The sequence below is a fragment of the Budorcas taxicolor genome, chromosome 18 (assembly GCF_023091745.1).
Source record: "Budorcas taxicolor isolate Tak-1 chromosome 18, Takin1.1, whole genome shotgun sequence".
Lineage (NCBI taxonomy): Eukaryota > Metazoa > Chordata > Mammalia > Artiodactyla > Bovidae > Budorcas > Budorcas taxicolor.
The window spans coordinates 12252399-12275671 of record NC_068927.1 but is presented as its reverse complement, the minus strand read 5'-3'; the positions used below and the strand labels follow the sequence as shown (position 1 = coordinate 12275671).

At 50.9% G+C, this 23273-nt stretch overlaps 1 protein-coding gene and 1 non-coding gene across 2 annotated transcripts; one reads left to right on the top strand and one right to left on the bottom strand.

Moving 5' to 3' along the window:
* The first annotated feature begins 303 nt into the window (after positions 1-303).
* KCNG4 (potassium voltage-gated channel modifier subfamily G member 4) lies at positions 304-12930 on the top strand. Its single transcript, XM_052656612.1, has 2 exons — positions 304-1056; positions 12160-12930. The coding sequence occupies exons 1-2, from the start codon at positions 313-315 to the stop codon at positions 12928-12930; spliced, it is 1515 nt and encodes a 504-aa protein (XP_052512572.1). The 5' UTR covers positions 304-312.
* Positions 12931-20257: 7327 nt separating this feature from the next.
* Positions 20258-20330, bottom strand: TRNAG-CCC (transfer RNA glycine (anticodon CCC)). Its single transcript has one exon. It is a non-coding gene; the product is annotated as a tRNA-Gly (tRNA).
* Between the last annotated feature and the right edge of the window lie 2943 nt (positions 20331-23273).

The following is a 23273-nucleotide window of genomic DNA, read 5'->3' as shown; positions in this document are numbered from 1 at the left end:
GACTTGTCCAGCTCGGGACCAAGCTCCCTGAGTCCCAGTCCACCTAGTGCCTGTTCCAGGGAGATTCTTCTGAGATATAAATAAATGCTCCATCAGAGAAGGGATGTCATTATGTCCTTTCCTACACTGATAGATCCCAGGTGCATAGTAGGTGCTCAGTAAATCTTTGCTGGATGAAAGATTAAAAGGATAAAGAATGCAGATGTGGGAATGCACACATGAGGCAATGCGATCTAGGACTCTGCCCTGAGACTGACGTCTCCTTCCTTCCTTGCTCTTGTCCCTTCCGGCGCCAGGACTTCCGCAATATCCATGCCTTCCCGAGACAGGGGCCTGCATGCCGGACACCATCACTTCCGCTCCTGCAGCCCTTTGAGTCCCTTCTTGTCGGGCCCCGTGGAGCCGCCATCCATCAAGGGCATTTACTACCGCAGGGCCCGGAAGGTGGGCGCGCTGGACGCCTCCACGACGGCGGACCTGAAGAAGGAGATGCTGGTCAATGTTGGGGGCCGGCGGTACCTGCTCCCGTGGAGCACGCTGGACGAGTTCCCGCTGAGCCGCCTGAGCAAACTCCGCTTCTGCCGGAGCCACGAGGAGATCGCGCAGCTCTGCGACGACTACGATGAGGACAACCAGGAGTTCTTTTTCGACCGGAGCCCCAGCGCTTTTGGGGTGATCGCGAGCTTCCTGGCTGCCGGCAAGCTGGTCCTCCTGCGGGAGATGTGCGTGCTGTCCTTCCAGGAGGAGCTGACCTACTGGGGCATCGAAGAAGCCAACCTGGAGAAGTGCTGCTTGCGGACGTTGCTGCGGAAGCTGGACGACCTGGCCGAGCTGCGCCGGGAGGAGGCCCTGCAGCGGCAGCGGGAGGCTGGGCGGCCCACTGTGCACACGTCCCGCTGGGGGCTCTTCATGAGCCGGCTGCGCGAGATGGTGGAGAACCCGCAGTCTGGGCTCCCCGGGAAGGTCTTCGCTTGTCTGTCCATCCTCTTCGTGGCCACCACAGCGGTCAGCCTGTGCGTCAGCACCATGCCCGACCTGAGGGCGGAGGAGGACAAGGTGAGTGGTCCATCGCTCCATCAGGCGCGGGTGCCCGGGACCCGTGGGACTGGGGGCCCACAAAAATGTTTTCAGGTCTTTTCAACCAGAAGGCAAGAAATGAATATGATCCAGTGTGGACTGTGTTCATTTTCAGACCAAGGCAGTTGTAAAAGATATTTTATACATTTTTTGTTTTTTGAGAAAGAAGCACATGAAGGGGACCCATGAAAGTCAGGAGGGGCCCTGTCCCTGAGAGCAAACGCTGGACATTGTGGTCTTAATGGGCAGAGCTGGCCCAGCCCTGCCTCTCCTAGCTCTGTCAGCGGAGAGAATCGCTCCAACCTCTCTGAGCCTCAGTTTCCTCCTCCATGAGACACCTGACATCACTGTGAAGGCTCACACACTCAGTGCACCCATCGTGTGTTAACTGAGCAGCTGTTCTGTGCTGAGCAGTAGACCAGGTTCGGATTCCCTGCCTCCTTAAGCCAACCTTCTCATGGGCATCTCAGCTCTGACATTACATTGTCAGAGGAATAAACTAAGGCTCAGGGCACTTAGCTTCTTCGGAGTAATCTAGCGAAGATGCCGATGACAGAAGAGATCCTCAGCCCTCATTCCTGACCCTCCCAGTCAGTCCCTCCCTCCAGGGAACTCATGGAAGGGTCAATCTAAAAGTGACCCTGCCCCAAGAGGCCAGAGCAGAAACATTTGCTTGCCCACTCCTGCCCTCTCTGGTAGCTCAGTGGTAAAGAACTGTCTGCCAATGCAGGAGCTATAAGAGATGTGGGTTTGATCCCTGCGTTGGGAAGATCCCCTGGAGGAGGGCATGGCAACCCACTCCAGTATTCTCACCTGGAGAATTCCACGGACAGAGGAGCCTGGTGGGCTACAGTCTATGGGGTCACAGAGAGTTGGACATGACTGAAGTGACTTAGCAGGCCCTGTCTTTCCGGGAAGCTGTGAGATAACCCTCCTCCCCACCCCCACCACATACCCCAAGGGGCCAGATGGTCTGAAATGTGAGTTAAAAACCTAGCCTTTTGTTGGGAAGGTTATTGGAGAGCTTCAAACTGAGAATTGGACTGTTTCCTAAGTGAAAATGTTGCTCTATAATCCTCCATGGCTCCCCATCACCTGACTCATGGAGCTTACATTACAGCAGAGAGAGAGAGCCGATCATTAAAACATATACAGAAGGTTATGCAGGCTGTGGATGGTTTATAACCAGTGTCAGTTGACCTAAGTTCTCTTCCCTTAAACATGTATTCCAGGGACGATCAGAGAAGTTTCCAGATAGAGAGGACATAGATATAGAACCAGTCAGTGCTTCACACTGAGTAGGCTCTCAATAAATATTTGTTCAATAAAGCATCTTGCCCAATCTATACATGTTATGTTATAAAGCAAATCAATCAAAATGTTTTGACTTTCAGACAGTTTTTTCCCCATAGAGAGGACTGTAGCTCTAATTGTGGACTTTTTTTTTTTTCATTCTTTAGCACAAAATTATGTGATTTAAGAATTTTCTTGTTCACTGAAATATTTACGTGTGGACAGTGCAATTGAAAGATTAGGACAAAGTAAGGCGCCTCAATCTCCTATGCTCCAAGGTTGCCCTGGATCCTAGTTGCTGAAGAAAGACTCTTGGATTTTTCACAAGCCTGTGGGATTTTCAGGGAGCCGGGATTTAGACTGTGCAGAGAGACAAGCTCTTTACAAAGCCTAATGCTTTTAAAATTACCCAGGGTATGAACCCAGATTGGTGTGACAGGGACATGGAAAATTCAATTAGAGGTGAGTGAGAATCCTGCAGAAGCCGTTCCTACTCGTGGAATGAGAGAGGTGGTGTTCCCAGTCCAGTCACAAGCTCCGTGCAACTGGGTGCTCTGCCTAGAGAGGGACCACGAGGCCTTGCCCTCCAAAAAAAAAAAAAAAAAGCGTGTGTGTATTTCGCTGTTCTGATGGTAATTCAGAGAGCCTGGAGGTTGAAGACCAGGCAGGCTTTGTTTTTTCAAACCATGACCTTACATTTACATAAAAAGATAATGTTCTTTCTCAGCCACACATGCCTGATATTTTGTATTTGGCCTCTGGACATCAGTCTGAAAGCAGCGATTCAGCCCCGGCTGCAAAGCTGGGCTGCTGCTCCTGGGGACAGGCAGTGCCCTGGAGGTGTGGGGGCCCAAGTTGTTGTCCCAAGGCGACAAGACCCACAGTCCTCCATCAAACATAGAGAAGGTGTCACCCTGGGATGGAGAATCAGCACACATGCAAAGAAAGCACTTTCCTTCCCTTTTTCTTCTAGCTTCTTACAGCAATATTCCTTAAGTAAACTTGGCAGTTGAGGAGCAAGGTCTGTGCCCAAGATTGCAAATTAAAATGGAAGAGGGAGGAAGTAGATGGACAGAAAGGACCAAGCCAAGTACCTAAAGCCCCTCCGGAAGCATGTGGACTTCGCTGGGTTCCCTGGCGGAGCTCAGCCCCAAAGGAATGAGAGAACTGATGCTTATTAAGTGCCCTTCAGGAGGCTGGCATTGGACAGGATGGACTTAATCTTTGTAACAGCTTAAGGAAATGGATCTTGTAGCTACGACCATTTTCAGGTAAGGAAACTGAGGCTCAGGGAAGTTTAATCACTTTCCTAAGCTCAAAGTAAGAAAGTGGCACAGCCAGGATTTGAGCTCACCTCCACCTTGCTCCAAAACCTGACCCCTCATAACAGAACCTTCTTCTAACCCTCCTGGGTTTGAATCTTGGTTTCAACCCTCATGAGCTCAGTGATCTCGAGAAAGTCACTTACCTTCTTTGAGCCTCAGTTTCCTTATCTGTAAAATGGGGATGCTGTTAGCCCTTTCCTCCGGGGATTATGGTGAGAATTAAAAGAGTAATATTCGTGTAATATGATTGGAACAATACCAACACATAAGAAGTGCTCAGAAATATTAGTCATCATCATTATTCACTTATCTGGTGCTATTTAACAGGAAGTCATCACATTTATCCTTTTATTCATTCATCAACAGTCATCTGTGCCAACTAAATCCACTCATCTAGATGCTGCATATCAGACAAATTCCTCTTTCCTGGAGCTTGTATTCTGAACATCCCAGCTCCATTTTTAAAGTTCACATAACGTAAAATTAACCGTCTTAAAGTGAACAATTCAGTGGCATTTAGCAAAATTCATAATGCTGTGCAGTCAACACCGCTATCAATTTCCAATATATTTCTTTTTTTAAAAAAACTTTCCTTTTAAGTTCCAGTATATTCCGAAGAGAAAAACCTGGGCCAGTCAGGCAGCCACTCCCCACCTCCACGCACAGCCACTGGCAACCACCAGGCTGCTTTCCATCTCCGTGGATTTTCCTGTTCTAGACACTTCTTATAATGGAACCCTAAAATATGTGGCCTTTTGTTTCTGGCTTCACTCCCTCCGTATAATGGGTTCAAGGTTCCTCTGTGTTGTAGCCTATGTCAGTACTGCACTGCTTTTAAGGGCTGCATAATATTCCACTGTCTGTAAATGTCACAGTTTGTTTGTCCATCCGTCCGATGATCAGTTCCTCAGATTCTTTGCTTCCCTCTGCCGGAGTCCTCTGCCACGGTTGTCAACCCTGCCATTCAGCCCCGCATCTTTGCTGGTCAGAACACCTTGTCCTCCCTCTGGAGGAAGCTGCAGGTCACTGGGCAGCTACAGCTGAACTCTTGGTCCTTTCATCTCAACCCCCTCCTCCCGCCTTTCTGCTACCCGGCTCTGCCCCGGGATGAGCCCCTTTGTCTATGTGCCTCTATTTCTGCACCTGCAAATGAGGATAACGGCACACCTGCTCAGACGGAGCCCTAGGACCGATGGCCTAGTTCTCCTGTGTGGGCACAGAGCCAGCACTGGCTGTTTCCCCCACCTCTAGGACCCGCTCAGGACCCCCCACGTGCGCATCTGCTTTGCTCCTCACGCTCTCTCCCAGCTCTCAGGACCTCAGGGGATAAGCACAGGCATGTGCTCTCACATCCCCCCCACCCCCACCCCCCTGCCCTCATTTTAGCTTCCACTTCCGCCCAGAGGCATGCTTGGGACTTCAGGGATGTTGAGAAGGGACACACTCTGGGTAGCAGCTCTGCAAAGCTCCCCGGGTGGGGGCGGAGCCACCAGGGGGCTGAGGGTAGGACCTCGGGGCTCTGTGTCTCCCACCCCCTCGTGCCCTGTGCAGTGCCCCTACTCTCACGGGGACTGGGAAGGAAGGCATAGAGATTTTTAACGATCAGGTGGATCCCCGGGGGTCCCTTGCTGGAAGAATTCTCTCCTGCTGTGGTTGCAACTCACCTTTCGGGCTGCAGGCACCCCCTCCCCCACCTTGGATAAAAAGCCTCCCGCTGGAGCCGGCACCTCCTCCTCCATGGTCCCCCTTTCTTGGACCATGAGTCAGCTCTGTATAGCACTGCCCGCTCTCTGTAGCTTCTCTGTGTTCAGTGACGTTTGCTGATGGCTTTAGAAAAGTCTTCTTAACTTGCTTTGGGGAGCTTGGGGGGTTCCTCGCCCCCAGCTGTGTCTCCCTAATATCTCACCCAACAAGCACCAATCCCCATTTCCTGGACGGCCCCCCCCCCCCCCTCCCGTCTCCTGAGTACATGCTTCATGCTGTCCCTCCTGCCTCACCATGCTCCCCTGGTGTCTGGAGTGTTCAGTTCCTAACCTGCCCCTGCTTGCTCCACACCCTCCTCAGAGCTCTCAGGGTTTCTGTTCAAGGTGGGGCGGGGGAGGGAGAGGACTGTGGAAGAGGCCCAAAGGAGAGGAGGGGTGGCAGAGACCTGGCTCTCGCAAGGCATGAGTCAGCACTGCCAGCACCCCGAGACTAGGACCAGAGGCACAAATGATGGAATTCATGGCCAGGAGGAAGAAAAGGGAGGGAGAGGGAAATGCTGAATGGAGCTGTGAGACCAGCATTGAGCTAAGAGGGTCAGACTGGCTGTGTTCCCAAAGGGGAGCTGGCAGGTGTTGCTATGAGAGAGACAAAGGGTGCAAGGGAGGCTGCAAGGTCAAGACTCTGGCCCTGAGTCCCCCCCAGATGGAACTTCTAGAACTGGCCCTGGCTGTACCTGCAGCCGTCTGCCGGACAGCCTGTCCAGATGGTCCCTCAGGGACAGTGGCTCTGTCCTCAGAAAGACCCATCCACCCCCTGACCCCAAAGCCCTTCAGAGCAGCTCCACTCCGGAGCTTTGGGGAAGGACGGGCAAGACTGTGGGCCACCCGCTTCACTGTGCCCAAACCGATGCAGCCACTCAAACTTGGGTTTCTTTTTTATTGTGATATAATATACCATCTAATGTTCATCCTTTTAAGGTGCACAAATCAGTGACTTTTTTAGTATGCAGTTGTGCAACCATCCCCACTAATTCCAGAACATTTTTATCACCCTAAAAAGCAAACTTGCACATACTTCTGGTTACTCCCCATCCCCCGCTGCTTTCCACCAGCCCCAGGTGACTGTGAATGTACTTTCTATCTTCATGAATTTGCCTTTTCTGGGCACTTTATTCAGTTCAGTCCCTCAGGCATGTCCGAATCTTTGTGACCCCATGGACTGCAGCACACCAGGCTTCCCTGTCCATCACCAACTCCTGGAGTTTGCTCAAACTCATGTCCATCAAGTTGGTAATGCCATCCAACCATCTCATCCTCTGTCGTCCCCTTCTCCTCCTGCCTTCAATCTTTCCCAGCATCAGAGTCTTTTCCAGTGAGTCAGTTCTTCGCATGAGATAACCGAAGTATTGGAGCTTCAGCTTCAGCATCAGTCCTTCCAATGGCACTTTATAGATACAGAATAATACAATATATGGTCTCTTACGTTGGCTTCTTCCATTGAGCATAAGGTTTTCAAGGTTCATCAGCTTTGTAGCACATGTCAGAACTTCCTTTTCGTGGCTGAATAATATTCCATCATATGGACAGACCATATTTTGTTTATTCATTCATCTGTTGTTGAGCATTTAATTTCTCTCCACTTTTGGGCTGCTATCAATCACACCGCTCTGAATCTTCATGGACAAGTTTTGTTTGTGTGCATGTGGGTTTTCAGTTCCTTGAAGAATACTCTTGGCAGCAAAATTGCTTAGTCATACAGCAAATGTATGTTTAAGTTCTCAAGGGACCACCCATCTGTTTTCCACAACAGCTGTACCAATTTATATTCCCACCAGCAACGTTTTGGGGGGGAAATTCTAATTTCTCCACAGCCTCAGCAACACTTGTTTGTTTTTATCCAAGTATTACTGCTTTACTGTATATTAGTTCTAGGGGTACAACAGAGTGATTCGACATTTTTCTCCCTTGTACTCAATTTAAAGATATTGTTATAAAATTCCAGCTGTATTTGTGCTATATATCACATCCTTGTATCTTATTTATTTTATACCTAGTAGTTTGTACCTATTAATCCCCTGACACTTATTTTTTGTCCTTACAATCACAGCTGTCCTGGTGAGTGTGGAGTGGTATCTCATTGTGCTTTTGATTTCCAACTCTGATTAAAAAAAAAAAAAAAATCTTTTCATGATGGAAAATTTGGGGCATTTGCAGAGTAAATAGAATAAGCTAACGAACCCCTAATTACTACCCATGACTCAGCCTTCCAGACTGTCGAGAGCCTGCCACTCCGGTTCTCTCTCTCCAGCCCCTCCCACCTCCAACTGTTTAGCATCGTGATCATTCATTTTATTGTTATTTCACAGTTTTATGGGATAAATTTACATACATTGAGATGCACAAGTCTTAGCTGTCGGATGTAACAAATGGGGCACACCCATGTCACCCACAGCCCTGGTTGGTATGGAATATTCCCATCACCCCAGGATGTTCTTTCAGGTTCCTTTGTAGTCTTCCCTAGCCCATCCAGAGGCGGCTGCTGTTTCTGTGATTCTGTCCACCTCCCGTGGGCTTTGCCTGCTCTTGGACTTCACCCGGATGGAAACATCACCCCTCATCTGCCTGTGACATTGGTCATGTTGTCATGCCGTTCACCCCTCCAGCCTTCCCAGGGCTGCTCATGTTTCTCTTCATCGCAGAAGGGAATCAGAGCACCCCTCATTCCCACCAGGGACAAGTGCCCCCACGAAGGTGACCAAGCACCCAGTTTGCCCAGGACTGAGGGGGGACTTTCTGGTGACCTGGAACTTCCTGTTGCTCAATCTGAAAAGTTCTGGGCAAACCAGGATGAGTGGTCCATCCTACCTGCAGAATACAACCAAAAACCTCCTCAGAGAAGGTGACTCTCTCCTTTCCTTCTGTTCTAGTTTTCCTCAGATACTGACTGGCCTGGAAATCATTTTCTCAGCTCAAGCCCCGTAAATCTTTACCACCCCAACACTGGCTGCTCGTAGGGCATTTCTCTGAGGACCAGTGCTGGGAGGTTGGTTTAGGATGCAGAGCTGAGCAGCAATGCAGGGGTGACTCCGCACAGCACTTGCTGCAGTGCAGAGAGGTGGCCGGCGGGAGGTGGGTGGTTCATGCCCGGAATATCCAAAAGCTGGCACCAGAGGCAGAGGGAAGAGGGCCCACAGAGCCTTCTGTGCCTCCCAGGAGTCACCTTCCTGAACTACAGGGTCACTGGTCTGGGGAGATTATTCCCAGGCCACCCAAGGCTCTTACCCCAAAGGGAAAACTCCCCAAATGTCAGTGATGAAAGGGGCCTTATAGAGAGAATCTGGCCTAGAGTCTGAAAAACTTCCAGGTGCCTCTGAGTCAACAGGAGAATCTGCCAAAATGCAGATTCCTGGGCCACCCTCCAGGGCTTTGATTTTGTGATGTGAGCCCCAGAACCCACATTTGTAACAAGCACTCTGGGGGATTCTGCCGCAGGGGTTATGAATCGGCTTTGAGAAATGCCGATTCTGTCCCACTCTCTTTATCAGGAGGTAAAGCCCAGAAAGGGGCAGTGACCACTGAAAGGTCACAGAGCAAGTTCGTAGCAAGACTGGGGAGTCGGGATCCAAAACTCCTGAACTTTGCAGAACCCCGAAGCAAACCCCAGGCAGTCCTGGCAAAGAACTCTTGTGTTCTGGAGAATTTCCTCTACTTCTTATAGAATTCAGGATAGGAGAAGGTATAGTTAGCCTTCAACTGAGTGGGCAGACTATGTCTGCGACCAGTGGGTCATCTTGAACAGGCAGCTGCCATGTTTTGTGTACCTGCAGCAGGCCTGCTAACTACTTCTCCTGCGTTATTCCAATTGGTCACAGCTCTCCCAGGGCAGAGAAACAATAGTCCAGGGGGATGAAGGATTTGCCTAAGTAGGTAGAAGTGAACCTGAGTCACAGACACTCTGGACTCCACGCCCTCAACCACACCCCCACCAACTCCCACCTCTTGGATCAGAGAGGGCAGGGGAGAGAGCTACCCCACTCAAGACCAGTGAATAGAGATCAGGACAGTCCAGCCCCCTTTTCCCTCCAAAGGTCAGACAACAAGAACATTTCAATTTAGCATTCCCGTGAGCCCAGGCACTGGAAATAATTCCTTTTTCCACCTCAGAGGTTTTTAATCCAAAGAAAACCGCAGTTGTCAGTGTGTTGCTTTTCACTTAGCCAACCGGCTTCAGCCATTCATTCCCTCATAGATGGAGATGCCAGAGATCTAGCAGAGATGGAGATGGAGATGAGGCAGAGGCAGATGCAGACCAAGAGGGAGCTAAGATGATATACATGTAGTCGGAATGTTTAGAGTCAGCTTCTCAACTCTGGCTTCCCATGAGAATCATTGATGGGGCTTCTGGAAAGTTCTACCACTCAGGCTCAAACCTAGATGTCCCAGCCTGGGCATCAGGATTTTTCAAAGCCCCCCCAGGTGATTCTAACATGCACAGTCGAGGCTGAGAACCTCTATACTAGAAACAGAGCTTCTCCAACCTTATTGTGTGCATAAATTATTGTTAAAATGTAGATTCTGCAGCTCCCAGGGGAGGCTTATGCTTTTGGTTCCAGGACACACTTTGAGTGGCAGAAGGACTAGCGGAAGTCTCTATTGGGGGCGGGGGTAGGGGTGTGAATGACACAGGGAGGAAGCCACAGGAGCCCCACCTGGCTGGGATCTCTTGGGAAGGAAATAGTTGCAGTCTGCATCACAGGGCTGTACTAGGAATGGTGGCATCCTCTGCCCTCCCCACCCACCCACCCCTAGCCTCCAAGGCCCCAGAAACCACAGCTGCTTCTCTGGTCCTTCACCTCCAAAGTCTAGCATGGGACCTGGCACAAGGTGAGCCCTCCATGCATTTTTTTTTTTTTAAGTAATTTTATTTATTTATTTGTGGCTGCGCTGGGTCTTCATTACTAACCGGGCTTTTCTCTAGCTGCCGCGAGTAGGGGCTACTCTCTATTCACAGCTGCGGTGCACAGGCTTCTCATTGCAGCGGCTTCTCTTATCGTGGAGCACAGGCTCCAGGGCACAGGCTCAGCAGTTGCGGCAAATGGGCTTTGTTGCTCCACAGCATGTGGGATCTTCCTGGACCAGGGATCAAACCCACATCCTCTGCATTGGCAGGTGGGTTCTTTACCACTGAGCCACCAGACAAGCCCGCCCTCCATGTGTTTTGTTGGATGAATGAATGAGGGATCGTGTGCAAAGAAGTTAAAAATAGTCTGTAGTCTCCAGGAGACCACCTCCTCCGAATGTAGGCTCAGGCAAGTTATTTCAGTGCTCAGAATCATTTCCTGGACTGTCAGTGAAGCTGCTCATGGCATCACTGTGGGGCCTAAATGACGGCACCAGATCAGCACCTGGTACACAGAGCTGCTTATGTTGGTAAAGGAGAAAGCTGGCTGCTGTAACCAAGAGGCTCCACGAGAGAACGGCTTTCAACACAATGTGCTTAGTCGCTCAGCCGTGTCTGACTCTTTGTGACCCCATGGACTGTAGCCCTCCAGGCTCCTCTGTCCATGGGGATTCTCCAGGCAAGAATACTAGAGTAGGTTGACATGCCTTCCTCCAGAGGATCTTCCCAACCCAGGGATCGAAGCCAGGTCTCCTGCATTGCAGGCAGATTCTTTACCATCTGAGCCACCAGGGAAGCCCTTCAACACAGCAGACACTGGTTTCTCTCTCACCCAAAGAGGGACCAAGGAGAGTGGGCAGCTCTCATTCTGAGACCCAGGTTTTTCCCATGGTGATGCTTATCCTTCCTGGGGCATCCGTCCCGTCTGCTGGTTCTAAGCTGGGTTGCAGGGCAGGCTGGGTAGTCCCAGCTCACAGGAAGGGGAGAAAGAGTGCAAGAACTCACACCTACCACTAAAGTCCTGGAACTGGAGGGGTGGCGCATCACCTCTGTTTACATTCTTTGGGTAGGGACTTGGTCACTTGGCCACACTTAGCTGCAGGGGAAGCTAGATCAGGTGGTTTCTGATCTAGCTGATAGGCCATGGGCCCAGCTGCAACTTGAGAACTACAGTAAAAAGGGAGTCCTGGCGGATGACTAAGAGTCTAAAACAGAGCTCCATTGATATAGAGATACAGATTAATGATAGATGGATAGATAGCATATAAAGACTATATACTATACAGAGGATATAGAGAGAATATATACGTAAATGCTTAATATATAGTATAATGGGCTTCTCAGGCGGCTCAGTAGTAAAGAATGTGCCTGCAGTTCAGGAGCTGCAGGAGACATGGGTTCGATCCCTGGGTCCGGAAGATGCCTGGAGGAGGGCATGGCAACCCACTCCAGTATTCTTGCCTGGAGAATCCCACGGACACAGGAGCCTGGTCAGCTATAGCACATAGGGTCCCTAAGAGTCAGACATGACTGAAGTGACTTAGCACACATATATTATATCAATCTATTATAACATATATAATATATGACATGTATTCTAAATATTAATACATTATTACTAAATATTAATATGTAGCAGTATGTGTTCATATATTAATAGTATATTTAATATATGAAATATAGAGGAAATATATTTAGTATAGACTCAGCATAGCATTTTTAGTAGAGACTGTACATATGGGATCTGTGTATATGAAGTCAGTCTCAATATCAGTACAGAGCTCTAGAAATGCTTTCCAGCATGGTTCTCTTGCCATTTCTGGTGCTCGTCTCTCTATCCTGCGTTTCCTCGCCTCTCCAGGGGGAGTGCTCACAGAAATGCTACTACATTTTCATCGTGGAGACGGTCTGCGTGGCCTGGTTTTCCCTCGAGTTCTGCCTGCGGTTTGTCCAGGCCCAGAACAAGTGCCAGTTCTTCCAAGGGCCCCTGAACATCATCGATATCATGGCCATCTTCCCCTACTACGTGTCCCTCGCCGTAACCGACGAGCCCCAGGAGGACGGTGAGCGGCCGGGTGGGAGCTCGTACCTGGAGAAGGTGGGGCTGGCGCTGCGCGTGCTGCGGGCTCTCCGCATCCTCTACGTGATGCGCCTGGCGCGCCACTCGCTGGGGCTGCAGACGCTGGGCCTCACGGTGCGCCGCTGCACGCGCGAGTTCGGCCTGCTCCTCCTCTTCCTGTGCGTGGCCATCACTCTCTTCTCTCCTCTGGTCTACGTGGCTGAGAATGAGTCCGGGCGGGTCCTGGAGTTCACTAGCATCCCAGCCTCCTATTGGTGGGCCGTCATCTCCATGACAACGGTGGGCTACGGAGACATGGTACCCAGCAGCGTGCCGGGCCAGATGGTGGCCCTCAGCAGCATCCTGAGCGGCATTCTCATCATGGCCTTCCCGGCCACGTCCATCTTCCACACCTTCTCGCACTCCTACCTGGAGCTCAAGAAGGAGCAGGAGGAGCTGCAGGCTCGCCTCCGCCGCCTGCAGAAGGCGGCCATGGCCAGCGAACACGAACTCCTGAGGGACGTCAATGACCTGAGCCTGGAGGGCCCTGCCTTGCCCATCGCATACATTTAACTCAAAATCCTCCCCTAAAGATGCCAGACCTTCAGCGCATGGCCCTCGGCTGACATGAGCTGGAGAACACCAGTGCCTGGATCCTCCAGGAGTGTGTTTGTAGAGCTTGGGGGCTCACTCCCAAAGCTGGGAGGGGCTCGAGGCCAAGGATGTTTGGTCGGGTGATTCGTGACCCTCCTGGGCATAGTGGTCTGGGCTGGCCTTATCCATGTCACTTGCCATTTCCTCTCTCCCTGCCCCTCACTGAGCACATCCAATTTCGCTGGGTTAGGTCTGCCTCCCTTCCTTCCCAGCAGAGTCTTCAACATCCCAGGCTGGATTCCAGATGCCCACAGAACTAAACCTACAGAATTCCATTCCTCCCCTAAAACCCTCTTTCCTGGGCCAACGCACTGCCAGGAACTGGAGGGGTCAGTCACTGCAAACCCCTCTGATCAGATCTCTCTGCCCAGTGGTTCCAGCCGGGGTCAGTGTACTCTCCCGTTGCTCACACCACCCATGGCATTTTCCTAACGCAGCTGCCTCTGCCCAGCTCTGGAAGCCCTTAGCCATGAAGGCAGAACTGCATCTGTGTTAAATCCCACGGTGGGGGCTGGGAGCCCGCCATCCCTCCTGATGTACCTGGGACCTGGGCAGGAGTGCCACTTGCCAGCACAGCGAGCCCTCCTGGGCTCTAGGTGGGACCTTCTCCAATTATCCAGTCCTTGGCTTTGACAGCGGCTAACTCTCTCAGGGCACCCAGTTGTCCCTTGAGAGAACCATTCCTGCTGCTGGTTCCTTTAGCCCTTTGGGGACCTCGGCTTTCCACTCTCAGCTAAACTACCAGAGACGCAGCATAGAAACGAGGGCAGCCTTAGGATCTGCGCCCCCTGCCTGCTCCCCAGATCCCTTGATGCCAGAGGATAAGACCTTCTTTGGCCTATATTTAAACAAATTCATTCGCTTAGGGTTAGGTTTCATTCATTAACATGCTTGGTCCTTTGCATCCAGCGTAGGAGGCAGAGGTTGGACCAAGTCGTTGGAGATAGCAGTGCATCCTGAGCAGAGGAGAAGGAGCAGTGAGTTCTGGGCAGCTGGCTCATGGAGGGCTTCACAGCAACACAGGAGGGGGTGGATGCAAAGGGTTGTTTTGGAAGACAAAGCTGGAAAGGTGGGCCAGGATGAAAAGCTGTGTAGAGGACTTGGACTTTTCAGTAGATGCAGAGGAGACATTGGAGATGCTGGAGGAAGGGGCTTTGTGAATGGACTGCAGTGTGGATGAAGATGATGGGATGGGCCGCTGGAGGACCAGTTTGGAACAGGGAAATTGAGCAGTTCAGGCAAGCTGCAAGCGCCTACCTCCCCAATGTCATTAATTGTACAGGTGGTGCCAGGTCCTGGAGTCTCATCTTTTGCTTCCCAGCTGAGCACACCTGGGAGAGGCCAGTGACCTCCCACCAGAGGCTCTGCCATGCATTGCTACGTGCCACGGGCTGTAAATCTGCTAAGAAAGAGCACAAGGTTGCAAATGGATGATGGAGAGGAGGTTGTGGACCTCTGGATCTAATGTAGTTCACGTGTAAACATTTCATCAATGGGGACAACCAACCTTCATTTCACTAGTATTTAGTGCAGGCCTACTATGTACTGGGCATATGCTTCCCCCTGACTGCAATGCCAGGGTCAGTTTAACCACAGGTGGCTTGGGCAGGGGGCCATCTACACCAGCATCTAGCTTCAAGCTGGCCTTGACCTCGCGGGGAGCCCTCATTCCCTTTGATTGCTCTGAGTGCCATCTCAGCTGATGGGCATACATGTCCCCACATTCCTCTAGCCCCCCAAGAATCAGCAGGATACTTCCTAGTCCTTCGCAAGATGACAGTTCACCAAATAGGCACTCTGCATGGTGGCAGAGTGGCCAGTCAGGCTTCCCTGGTAGCTCAGCTGGTAAAGAATCTCCCTGCAATGCAGGAGACCCCTGTTGATTTCTGGGTCAGAAAGATCCCCCGGAGAAGGGATAGGCTACCCACTCCAGTATTCTTGGGCTTCCCTGATGGCTCAGACGATAAAAAATCTGCCTACAATGCAGGAGACTTGGGTTCGATCCCTGGGTTGGGAAGATCCCCTGGAGGAGGGCATGGTAACCCACTCCAGTATTCTGGCCTGGAGAATCCCCATAGACAGAGGAGCCTGGCGGGCTATAGTCCACGGGGTCGCAAAGAGTCGGAAATGGCTGAGTGACAAGCACAGCACAGCACAGTGGCCAGTCACACAAGGAAAAGTCTTGCCCCTCAGAAAAGCCACCCATGACTTTAGCCCCATCCCTCTCCGTCAGTTTCAGGGGCTGGGCTAAATCTGTGGTTTCCCAACTGGGGTCCCATGAAGATCCTCAGAGCTGCTGCTGTTCCAAGGCACAGCATTTGCAAATAATGATTTTTAAAAGAATGTGCGAATTTCTAGACACCCTCCCCCATTTTAGTCATGGCCCCGCTGTGGGGCAAGCTCACCCCAGACCTGGAATGGCCTACGACCCATATCAAGCTCCGCATTGATCCTCCCTCCTCTTCTTCTTTTCTCTTACTAAATTTTTGGCCACTGTGCAGCATGTGGGATCTTAGTTCCCCGACCAAGGATCGAACCCTTACCCTTCTCATTAATGAAGCAGGGAATCTCCCTGGATCATTAGGGAAGTCCCAGGTCCTCCTCTCTCTTCTGATTGGAGACTTTTTTGTGATGCAAACCTGCGGCAAAAATCCCTTACTTCCACTCAGCCCATTCTGTGACTGGCTCCCACCAAGGCCTCCCTCTTTTCCTGTTTCCCATACTTCGGCATCCAAACAAAAATGTGCCAAGATTAAAAGAAAAATAGTTGAGCCCATCACCAACATTATGAGCCTCTACAGTGTCTCAGTACATGCCCGGTGGAAATCTTTACCAAATTAGAAGTGGAAAATTGGAATTGATTGCTCGCAAGTGGGGCTTAATTAAAAGCTCTATTTTTCTCTCCCTTCCATGTCCCCTGGGGACTGATCTTGTGTTAGTCTAGCTTGGCAGAGCTGCCTTTCCTTCATGCTGATGGGGTAGAATGGGGGTGACCAGCAGGTTACTAGGCAGTCTCTTCATCCCCATTGGCTGAAAAGAGTCTCGCGATTCCCAGAAGGGCTTGTTTTTCTTGGAGGCCAGTGGGCATGACTGCAGCCAAAAGTTGAAATTTTCCAGCTGAAGGCAAAGAGCAAAGGGCCTTTTGCTTCAAGTCACTTCCATGTGGCTCCCAGAGGCAACTTTAAAATGTTGGTTCAACACCACTCTAGCCAGAGTTGAGCCCACATGACTTGAGGATGGATAGGTTAATTCTTCAACATCCTGCAGGTGGGGCTTGATTCACTGATTCTGTTTTCATGGCTTTTAGGACTGGAAGGCCCATCAGAAGACGGGTCTAAGCGGGTGGTTACCATGGGGTATCTGTGAACCTCTTGAGACTATGTACATCTCAAAATGCACAGCTTTGAACAAGGGTCCAGTGACATTGATCAACCCTCAAGGGAATCCATGACCCCTAAAAAAGGACAAGAAGTTAAGTAAATCAACTTCTGCATTTTAAGATGGCGCAACCAAGGTTCAGAGAGGGAAAGCCACCTACCCAAGGCCACACAGCCAGTTCATTTAGTTAGATCCGAGTATCCTGATTACCAGCAGAACACTCTTTCTATTAATAGTATATCAGCTCTTAGGTTCATCTGGCACAGTACTTGAGACTGCAAAGAAACTGTTCAAAACAAGATTGTAACACGTTGCCATGTACCCCGAGCAGGGTAAGGAGAGTCCTCTTGGGGCCTCTGAGCACCAGCGCTTACCCTTCATATAACATGGACATGGAAATAAGGTTCCACTGGGCTTTCTTTCTCTCACTGACTCCATGGATAGGGTGCAGGAGACTGTTGTTTTCTCCCAGCGTGGACAGTCTGTGATTCTGGGAAGTTCATTGCAACTGTTTATATGATGCAGGGTGGGGGCAGGTAAGAAACCAAGAAAGAGCTGAGAAAGAAACGCTCACCATGGTCCCTGACTATCTGCAGAACTGTTCCCTTAGCAAAACCCACAGGTAGTTCAAGTTTGAATAGGAGTTCACAGAGATCTCTGCCCACAAGCTGACCACCATGTTCCTACCTGTCCACCTGGGCACCTCACACCCAGGGCCTGGCTGCACGGCTCAGCCTCCCCCCACCCACCTCCCTCCAAGGGCTTAAACTCTCTCCCTCTGCTGCTTGTTGAAATGCTCATCATGGGCATTACTGAGCACCGGGCAATTGATTTTTTAACATTTTATTTGGGAAACTCACCAAAAGAAGTTGCAAATACAAAAATAGTACACAGAAGACTCCAATACACCTTTTAAGAACATTTAGCTCCAATTTTTCTATCATTTGCTCTTTTATTATTATTATTATTATTATCTATCCGTGTGTTTCTGGACCCTTTGAGGGCAGGTGACTATATCATGGCACTTTGCTCTCAGAACTGAAGAAGATGGTAACTGAAAAGCCTATCAGAACACATGGGTCCAAGGGTTCCCAGCCAAGAGTTTCCACAAGGGGTTTGGAAATCTCTGGTGTTGACCCGCAACAACGCACGTGTATGTCTTGTGCATTTCAGAGTGCAGTGTCCAATGATTTCATCAGGCTCTCAAAGGAATCTACAGCTCCTCCCCTCAAATAAAAAGATAGAAGCTCTAAGGAAGACCAACTCCTTCCTTTTAAGATGGAGAGCCCAAGGAGACCCGAAATACTTCGCTGTGTAGACCCTAAGAATAAGGACATTCTCTTACAAAGCCACGAGGCAGTTAACCGATGTCGGCACATTCAACCTGGATGCAATATTTTGATCTAATCTACTGTCCGGTCCAGCTTTGTCGACTGACCTAATAACATCCTTTACAGACTTCCCCCTCTGGGACAGGGTCCAGGGTAGGCTTGGGTGTTGCATTCCTTGCCCTATCGCTTTAGCTTCTTGTAGTGTAGATCTTTCCACAGCTTTCGTTTGTCACAGGTGGCATGGAAACTCAGGGTGAGTCTCATCTCCCTTTTCTAGCAGAATGTGCCTCATTTTGCACCCATCCCCTTGTGTCTCCTCATGGTTAGATTGAGGCTGTGCTTTTCTGGCCAGAAGTGTTATTCTCCGGGAATCACATCCAGGGGTGACATATGAGCCCTTTATTATGGGAGGTGACCTGGGAAATGCTGGCAGCGTAGTGGAACAAGAAAGATGGGGAGTGCTGGCTAGCCCAAAGGCATTCAAATGAGGAAAAGAACCCCAGCTCCCATGCAGCCCTCATAGAACATGCTAGAAGGACCACCCCAGCGGCTTGGTGAAGAGGAGAGAGGGTCCGCCTGGCAGGTGACCTCATCCCCAAGGCTCAGAGCAGGTCTGCTCTCTCCCTGGCTGCCAGGAGGAGGGGACCGTCCCTTGCCCTCTGACTCTGCCAGCCTGGGAGCCGTCTGGCGCACACATTCTCAGAGCTAAACAATCCTTACGGTCGCTGTGTCCACCCTGCCCCTTTCACGGGTGTGGACACGGAGGCCCAGGGAGGGGACGTGATGGGACAAGTCACACAGTCAGAGGCAGCAAAGCCAGGACTGGCAGGCAGCGCCTGCAGCTCTGTGCTTCCTGACCCTCGCCCAGCACTGGGCTCATCCATCATTTGACATCTAACCAAGGGGCACCTCCCAGAACACAGTGTCGATTAAAAATAAACAAAGGGATGCGCTCTCCTCACCGGCCTTGAGGCTCCCAGGCTGTCCAGAGCAGCCCCACCTCCCCAGCTGCCAGCTCCAGGTGACACACGGAGAAGGCACGTGACTTTCATAAGTCACCTTTCCTGTATGCGGGACAAAAGGAAAAATAATGAATTTGGGCACCCTGAGCTAAAATTAGCCAATCTTGCTGTTCCAAAGGCTTCCATTGTGTTCAGTCAATGACTGGCTTGAAATAAGATCCCCTGGAGAACTCAGCAATTTCACCTGCGCCTTCCTAACTAAGCTTTTGGGGCTCCCCCACCCCTGCAACTCCTAGAGAAACATTAAACAATAGTCAGACATGACAAGTGGCTTCTCTGGTGTGTTGGGGCAGGTCTAGCCTCGGAGACTGACCTCGGGCTGACCTCGGGATGTAGGAGGAGGTGGGAGGGTCCCCCAGGTGATGTGGCAGGGGTCAAGCTCACCTGTCTCTGGATCATGGCCAAGTCAGAAGTCGGAACGGCAATGGTTAGTTTCTAGGGCACTGTTTCTTAAAGGCCTGCCTTGTGCCGGGCATTGTTCTGTCAGCAAGACAGATGCTCCCAGACGTGTGGCTAGAGGGGATGATCAGGGGAGGGAGGCAGACCACAGACAAGAAGGAAATTAACAGGACAGGAGACTTCCCTGGCGGTCCAGTTGAGGCAAGCGACAGTCCAGGGGTTAAGAATCCGCCTTCCAATGCAGGGGACGTGGGTTTCAGCCCTGGTCTGAGAATTAAGATCCCACATGCCACAGGAAGTAAGCTTGTGTGCCCCAAGAAGAGCAGCCAGCGGGCAGCAACAAAGACCCAGCACAGCCAAGAAAAAACAGGACTAGCAGAGCCTAGGAGGCAAGAGGGCAGAGGCACCCCGTGAGGCTGGGAGGAGCCATGTGGGGCACCGTCCTCCCAGATGTTTGGGTTCCCCCAGAAGGAGACCCTGAGGCAAGGATTTACAGGCAGGCAGTTTATTTGGGAGATCATCTGAATAAACACGTACATTTTTAGGACACATCCACAAACATCAGTTAGAGACGTTTTGTTTCCAAGGACAGGAAACTCAGACTTCATCAATCAAACGGACAAAGAAAAGGAGACTGTATTGGTTCTTATGGCTGACGATCCACAAGGCGCTCAGGTGTGGTTTGATCCATGTTCTCTGCTGCTGCTGCTGCTAAGTCGCTTCAGTCGTGTCCAACTCTGTGTGACCTCATAGACGACAGCCCACCAGGCTCCCCCGTCCCTGGGATTCTCCAGGCAAGAATACCGGAGTGGGTTGCCATTTCCTTCTCCAGTGCATGAAAGTGAAAAGTCAAAGTGAAGTTGCTCAGTCGTGTCAGACTCTTAGCGACCCCATGGACTGCAGCCTACCAGGCTCCTCCGTCCATGGATTTTCCAGGCAAGAGTCCTGGAGTGGGGTGCCATTGCCTTCTCCGTCACATTCTCTAGGTCTTTTATTTTTTTTGAAACACTGATCGATTTATTTATTTGGCTGCGCTGGGTCTTAGTTGCAGCCTGCAGGATCTTCAGTCTTTGCCATGGCATGCAGGAGCTTTTATTTGCAGTGTGTGGAATCTAGTTCCCTGACCAGGGTTTGAACCTGGGCCCTCTGCATTGGGAGCTCAGAGTCTTAGCCACTAGACCAGCAGGGAAGTCCCTCTCTAGATCTTTTAGAATGCTTCTACAGGTCAGCAAAAAAAAAAAAAAAAAGAGCTCATAGCAAAATGGAAATTTTCAAAACGTCTTCCAGAGCCATAGTTTGGAACAGGGTTTCTGTTCTTTCTGTCTAAGCCAATGGTCCCCAAACTTTCTGGCACCAGGGATTGATTTCACAGAAGACAGTTTTTCCTTGGAGAAGGCAATGGCACCCCACTCCAGTACTCCTGCCTGGGAAATCCCATGGGCAGAGGAGCCTGGTAGGCTGCAGTCCATGGGGTCGCAAAGAGTCAGACACGACTGAGCGACTTCACTTTCACTTTTCACTTTCATGCAATGGAGAAGGAAATGGCAACCCACTCCAGTGTTCTTGCCTGGAGAATCCCAGGGACGGGGGAGCCTGGTGGGCTACCGTCTATGGGGTCGCACAGAGTCGGACACGACTGAAGTGACTTAGCAGTAGCAGCAGTTTTTCCTCAGATGGGGGACAGGGGATAGTTTCAGGATGATTCAAGCACATTACATTTATTGTGCACTTTATTTCTATTGTTTTACATCAGCTCCACCTCAGATCATCAGGCATTAGATCCTGGATGTTGGGGACCCCTGCTCTAACCCACTCCTGTGAAGAGAAGATTCTATCATTTATTCATTTTCCATCCAACGCTGGTTTGTTGGGCATCTTCTTTGTGGGAGACCCCATGGGGCAGGGAGCCAGGTAGATGGAAAGAGACAACAAGCTGAGAGCAGCCAGGGCTGGTAACAGCCACCACCACCACTGATAATGGCCAAGATCAAGGCACAGGGCTTGGTTCACTTGCCAGTTCATTCCACTGTGACCCTGTGGGCCATGGATTGGTGACCAACTCTCATTTGCCAGGTGGGGAAACTGAGGCTTGGAAAGGTGGAGTAGCCCCTTGATTCGCCTCCTAGGTCCACACTTGTGCTCAGCGGTGAGACCACACAAGGGGAGGGGCAGCATGGGGCAGGGGTCCAGGACAGACCTGAGGGCTCGGAGCTGCAGGCAATGGGAGATAGGAGTGATGGCAATTCGGCTTGTGTGTTGTGCCCAGCTAGGTTATGTCACCTCCCAGCTCAAAAATGCGGTTGTTGGCAAAACTCCGCCCAGGGGGAGAGAGCCTAACAGGCTCTCCCTTTCAGAAGCAACCTTCATCATCACCCTGCGATAATAAATCAGCTGAGTCAAAGGAACCGAGCGAATAATGTGGTAACAGAGACTGTCTTGGGAGGGAAGGATTGGACAGGCAGATTTATGCAACATGGGGACAAATATTACTTACTTGGCAGAACACGGCAGAGTTAATGTCATTTTGAATAACTTGTTTACCCACTGATTACGTGATTAATGAATATCAAAAGGCTCATTGCATAGAACTGCAGTTGGGAATGGCTAGGATCTGGTTGTAGTCACCATCACAAGACAAAAAGTAAATCAATTTAAATGATCTCCAGGGGAAAACAATGTGTAATAAATGTGCTAATTAATAGGTTGGGTGTTTTAAAAATTCTCTCCATCCCTGAAAAAAAAAAAAGAAATCATTATTTCAAAGTTAGCCTGTTTTTGTTTTTTTTTTTCTGTTTAAATAACAATAAAGTGTGTTAGTTGCTCAGTCATGCCCAACACTTTGCAACCCCATGGACCACAGCCCACCAGGCTCTGCTGTCAGTGGGAGTTTCCAGGCACAAACACTGGAGTGGGTTGTCATTTCCTTTTCCAGGAGATCTTCCCCACCCAGGGATTGAACCTGGGTTTCCTGAGTGGCAGGCAGAATTTTTATACCATCTGCGCCACCAGGGAAGCCTTAAATAACAATACTGGTATTAAGAAATAATCTCACTGTTTTCTCAATTAAAGAGAAAAAAAAATCAGCACTCGTCTGGCTTTTGAGACTCTCCATCCTGGTTCAAACTCCCCGCTGTCCTTCCTTTGCACGTGCGTGTTCCTGAACACCAGCCTGCCTTTGGCAGCTACTCCCGCCTCCCCCAGCCCCCATCCTCTCTTGCCCTCCCAGCCCCTTTCTCATCCACTCCCAAGCCCTCCGGCCCACAGCTCCTCTCAGGGGCCAAGGCTGCATCTTTCACCCCTGTGGCCTATAGGAAAGAGCAGAGGAGAGTGGCTGAGAGCCAGGAGGGAGCTCTTGGAAACCCACTGTCCAGCCACATTATATGAGAGGTTGGGGGTTCTGTCCAAGGTCACAGAAGTGACTCCGGCAGCAGCCCAGGGGCTTCCAGGTGCTTGAAGACGTCAGGGGCCTGGATGGGAACCGCAGCTCCATTCCAACCCTGCGTGCTCTTCTGGAAGATGCCCACCTTCACCTGGTGAATTTTCTCCCCAGTAAAGTGGAGCAGTGACAGCGTCCACCTCGTTGGTAGGAGGTTTAATGTGACAGCATCTGTAAAGCCTGGGGGCAGGGAGGGAGGGGCAGGCAGGGCCTGCTCCAGCCTGTCAGCTCTTTCCTCTATCGCCCCCTCCCCGCCATGCCCCCTCGTTGGCAGCAGCACTGGTTGAAAGGGAGAGGACGGGGCCCAGCAGATGGACAGAGGGAAAGCCCAGCCTGAGGCTGGGTGGGCTGGAGAACAGGCATGTGGGCTGGCCTTCCAGTTGTTTCTCCGGATGAGTCCGCTGGAGTGAACCGAGGTTAAGTGGCCGCCAAGGTTACACACACATGCACATAAGCACTTCAACCATGGGGCCTGGGAGGTGGCCTGGAGGGAACGGATGCTATACCAGGGCTTGTGTCTGCTCCTGCCTGGCTTGGAATGTCGACCCAGCTTCCCAGCCCAGCGGGGAGTGGTCTGGAGTTCTGAAGCTCGAAACTGCTGGGGGAGCAGGGAGGCCCTGGCCACAGGGTGTGGGGCTGGAAGCTTCTGTGGTCCTCCACCACCCTGGCCCCAGACTTCAAAGCTGCTGTGCTTCT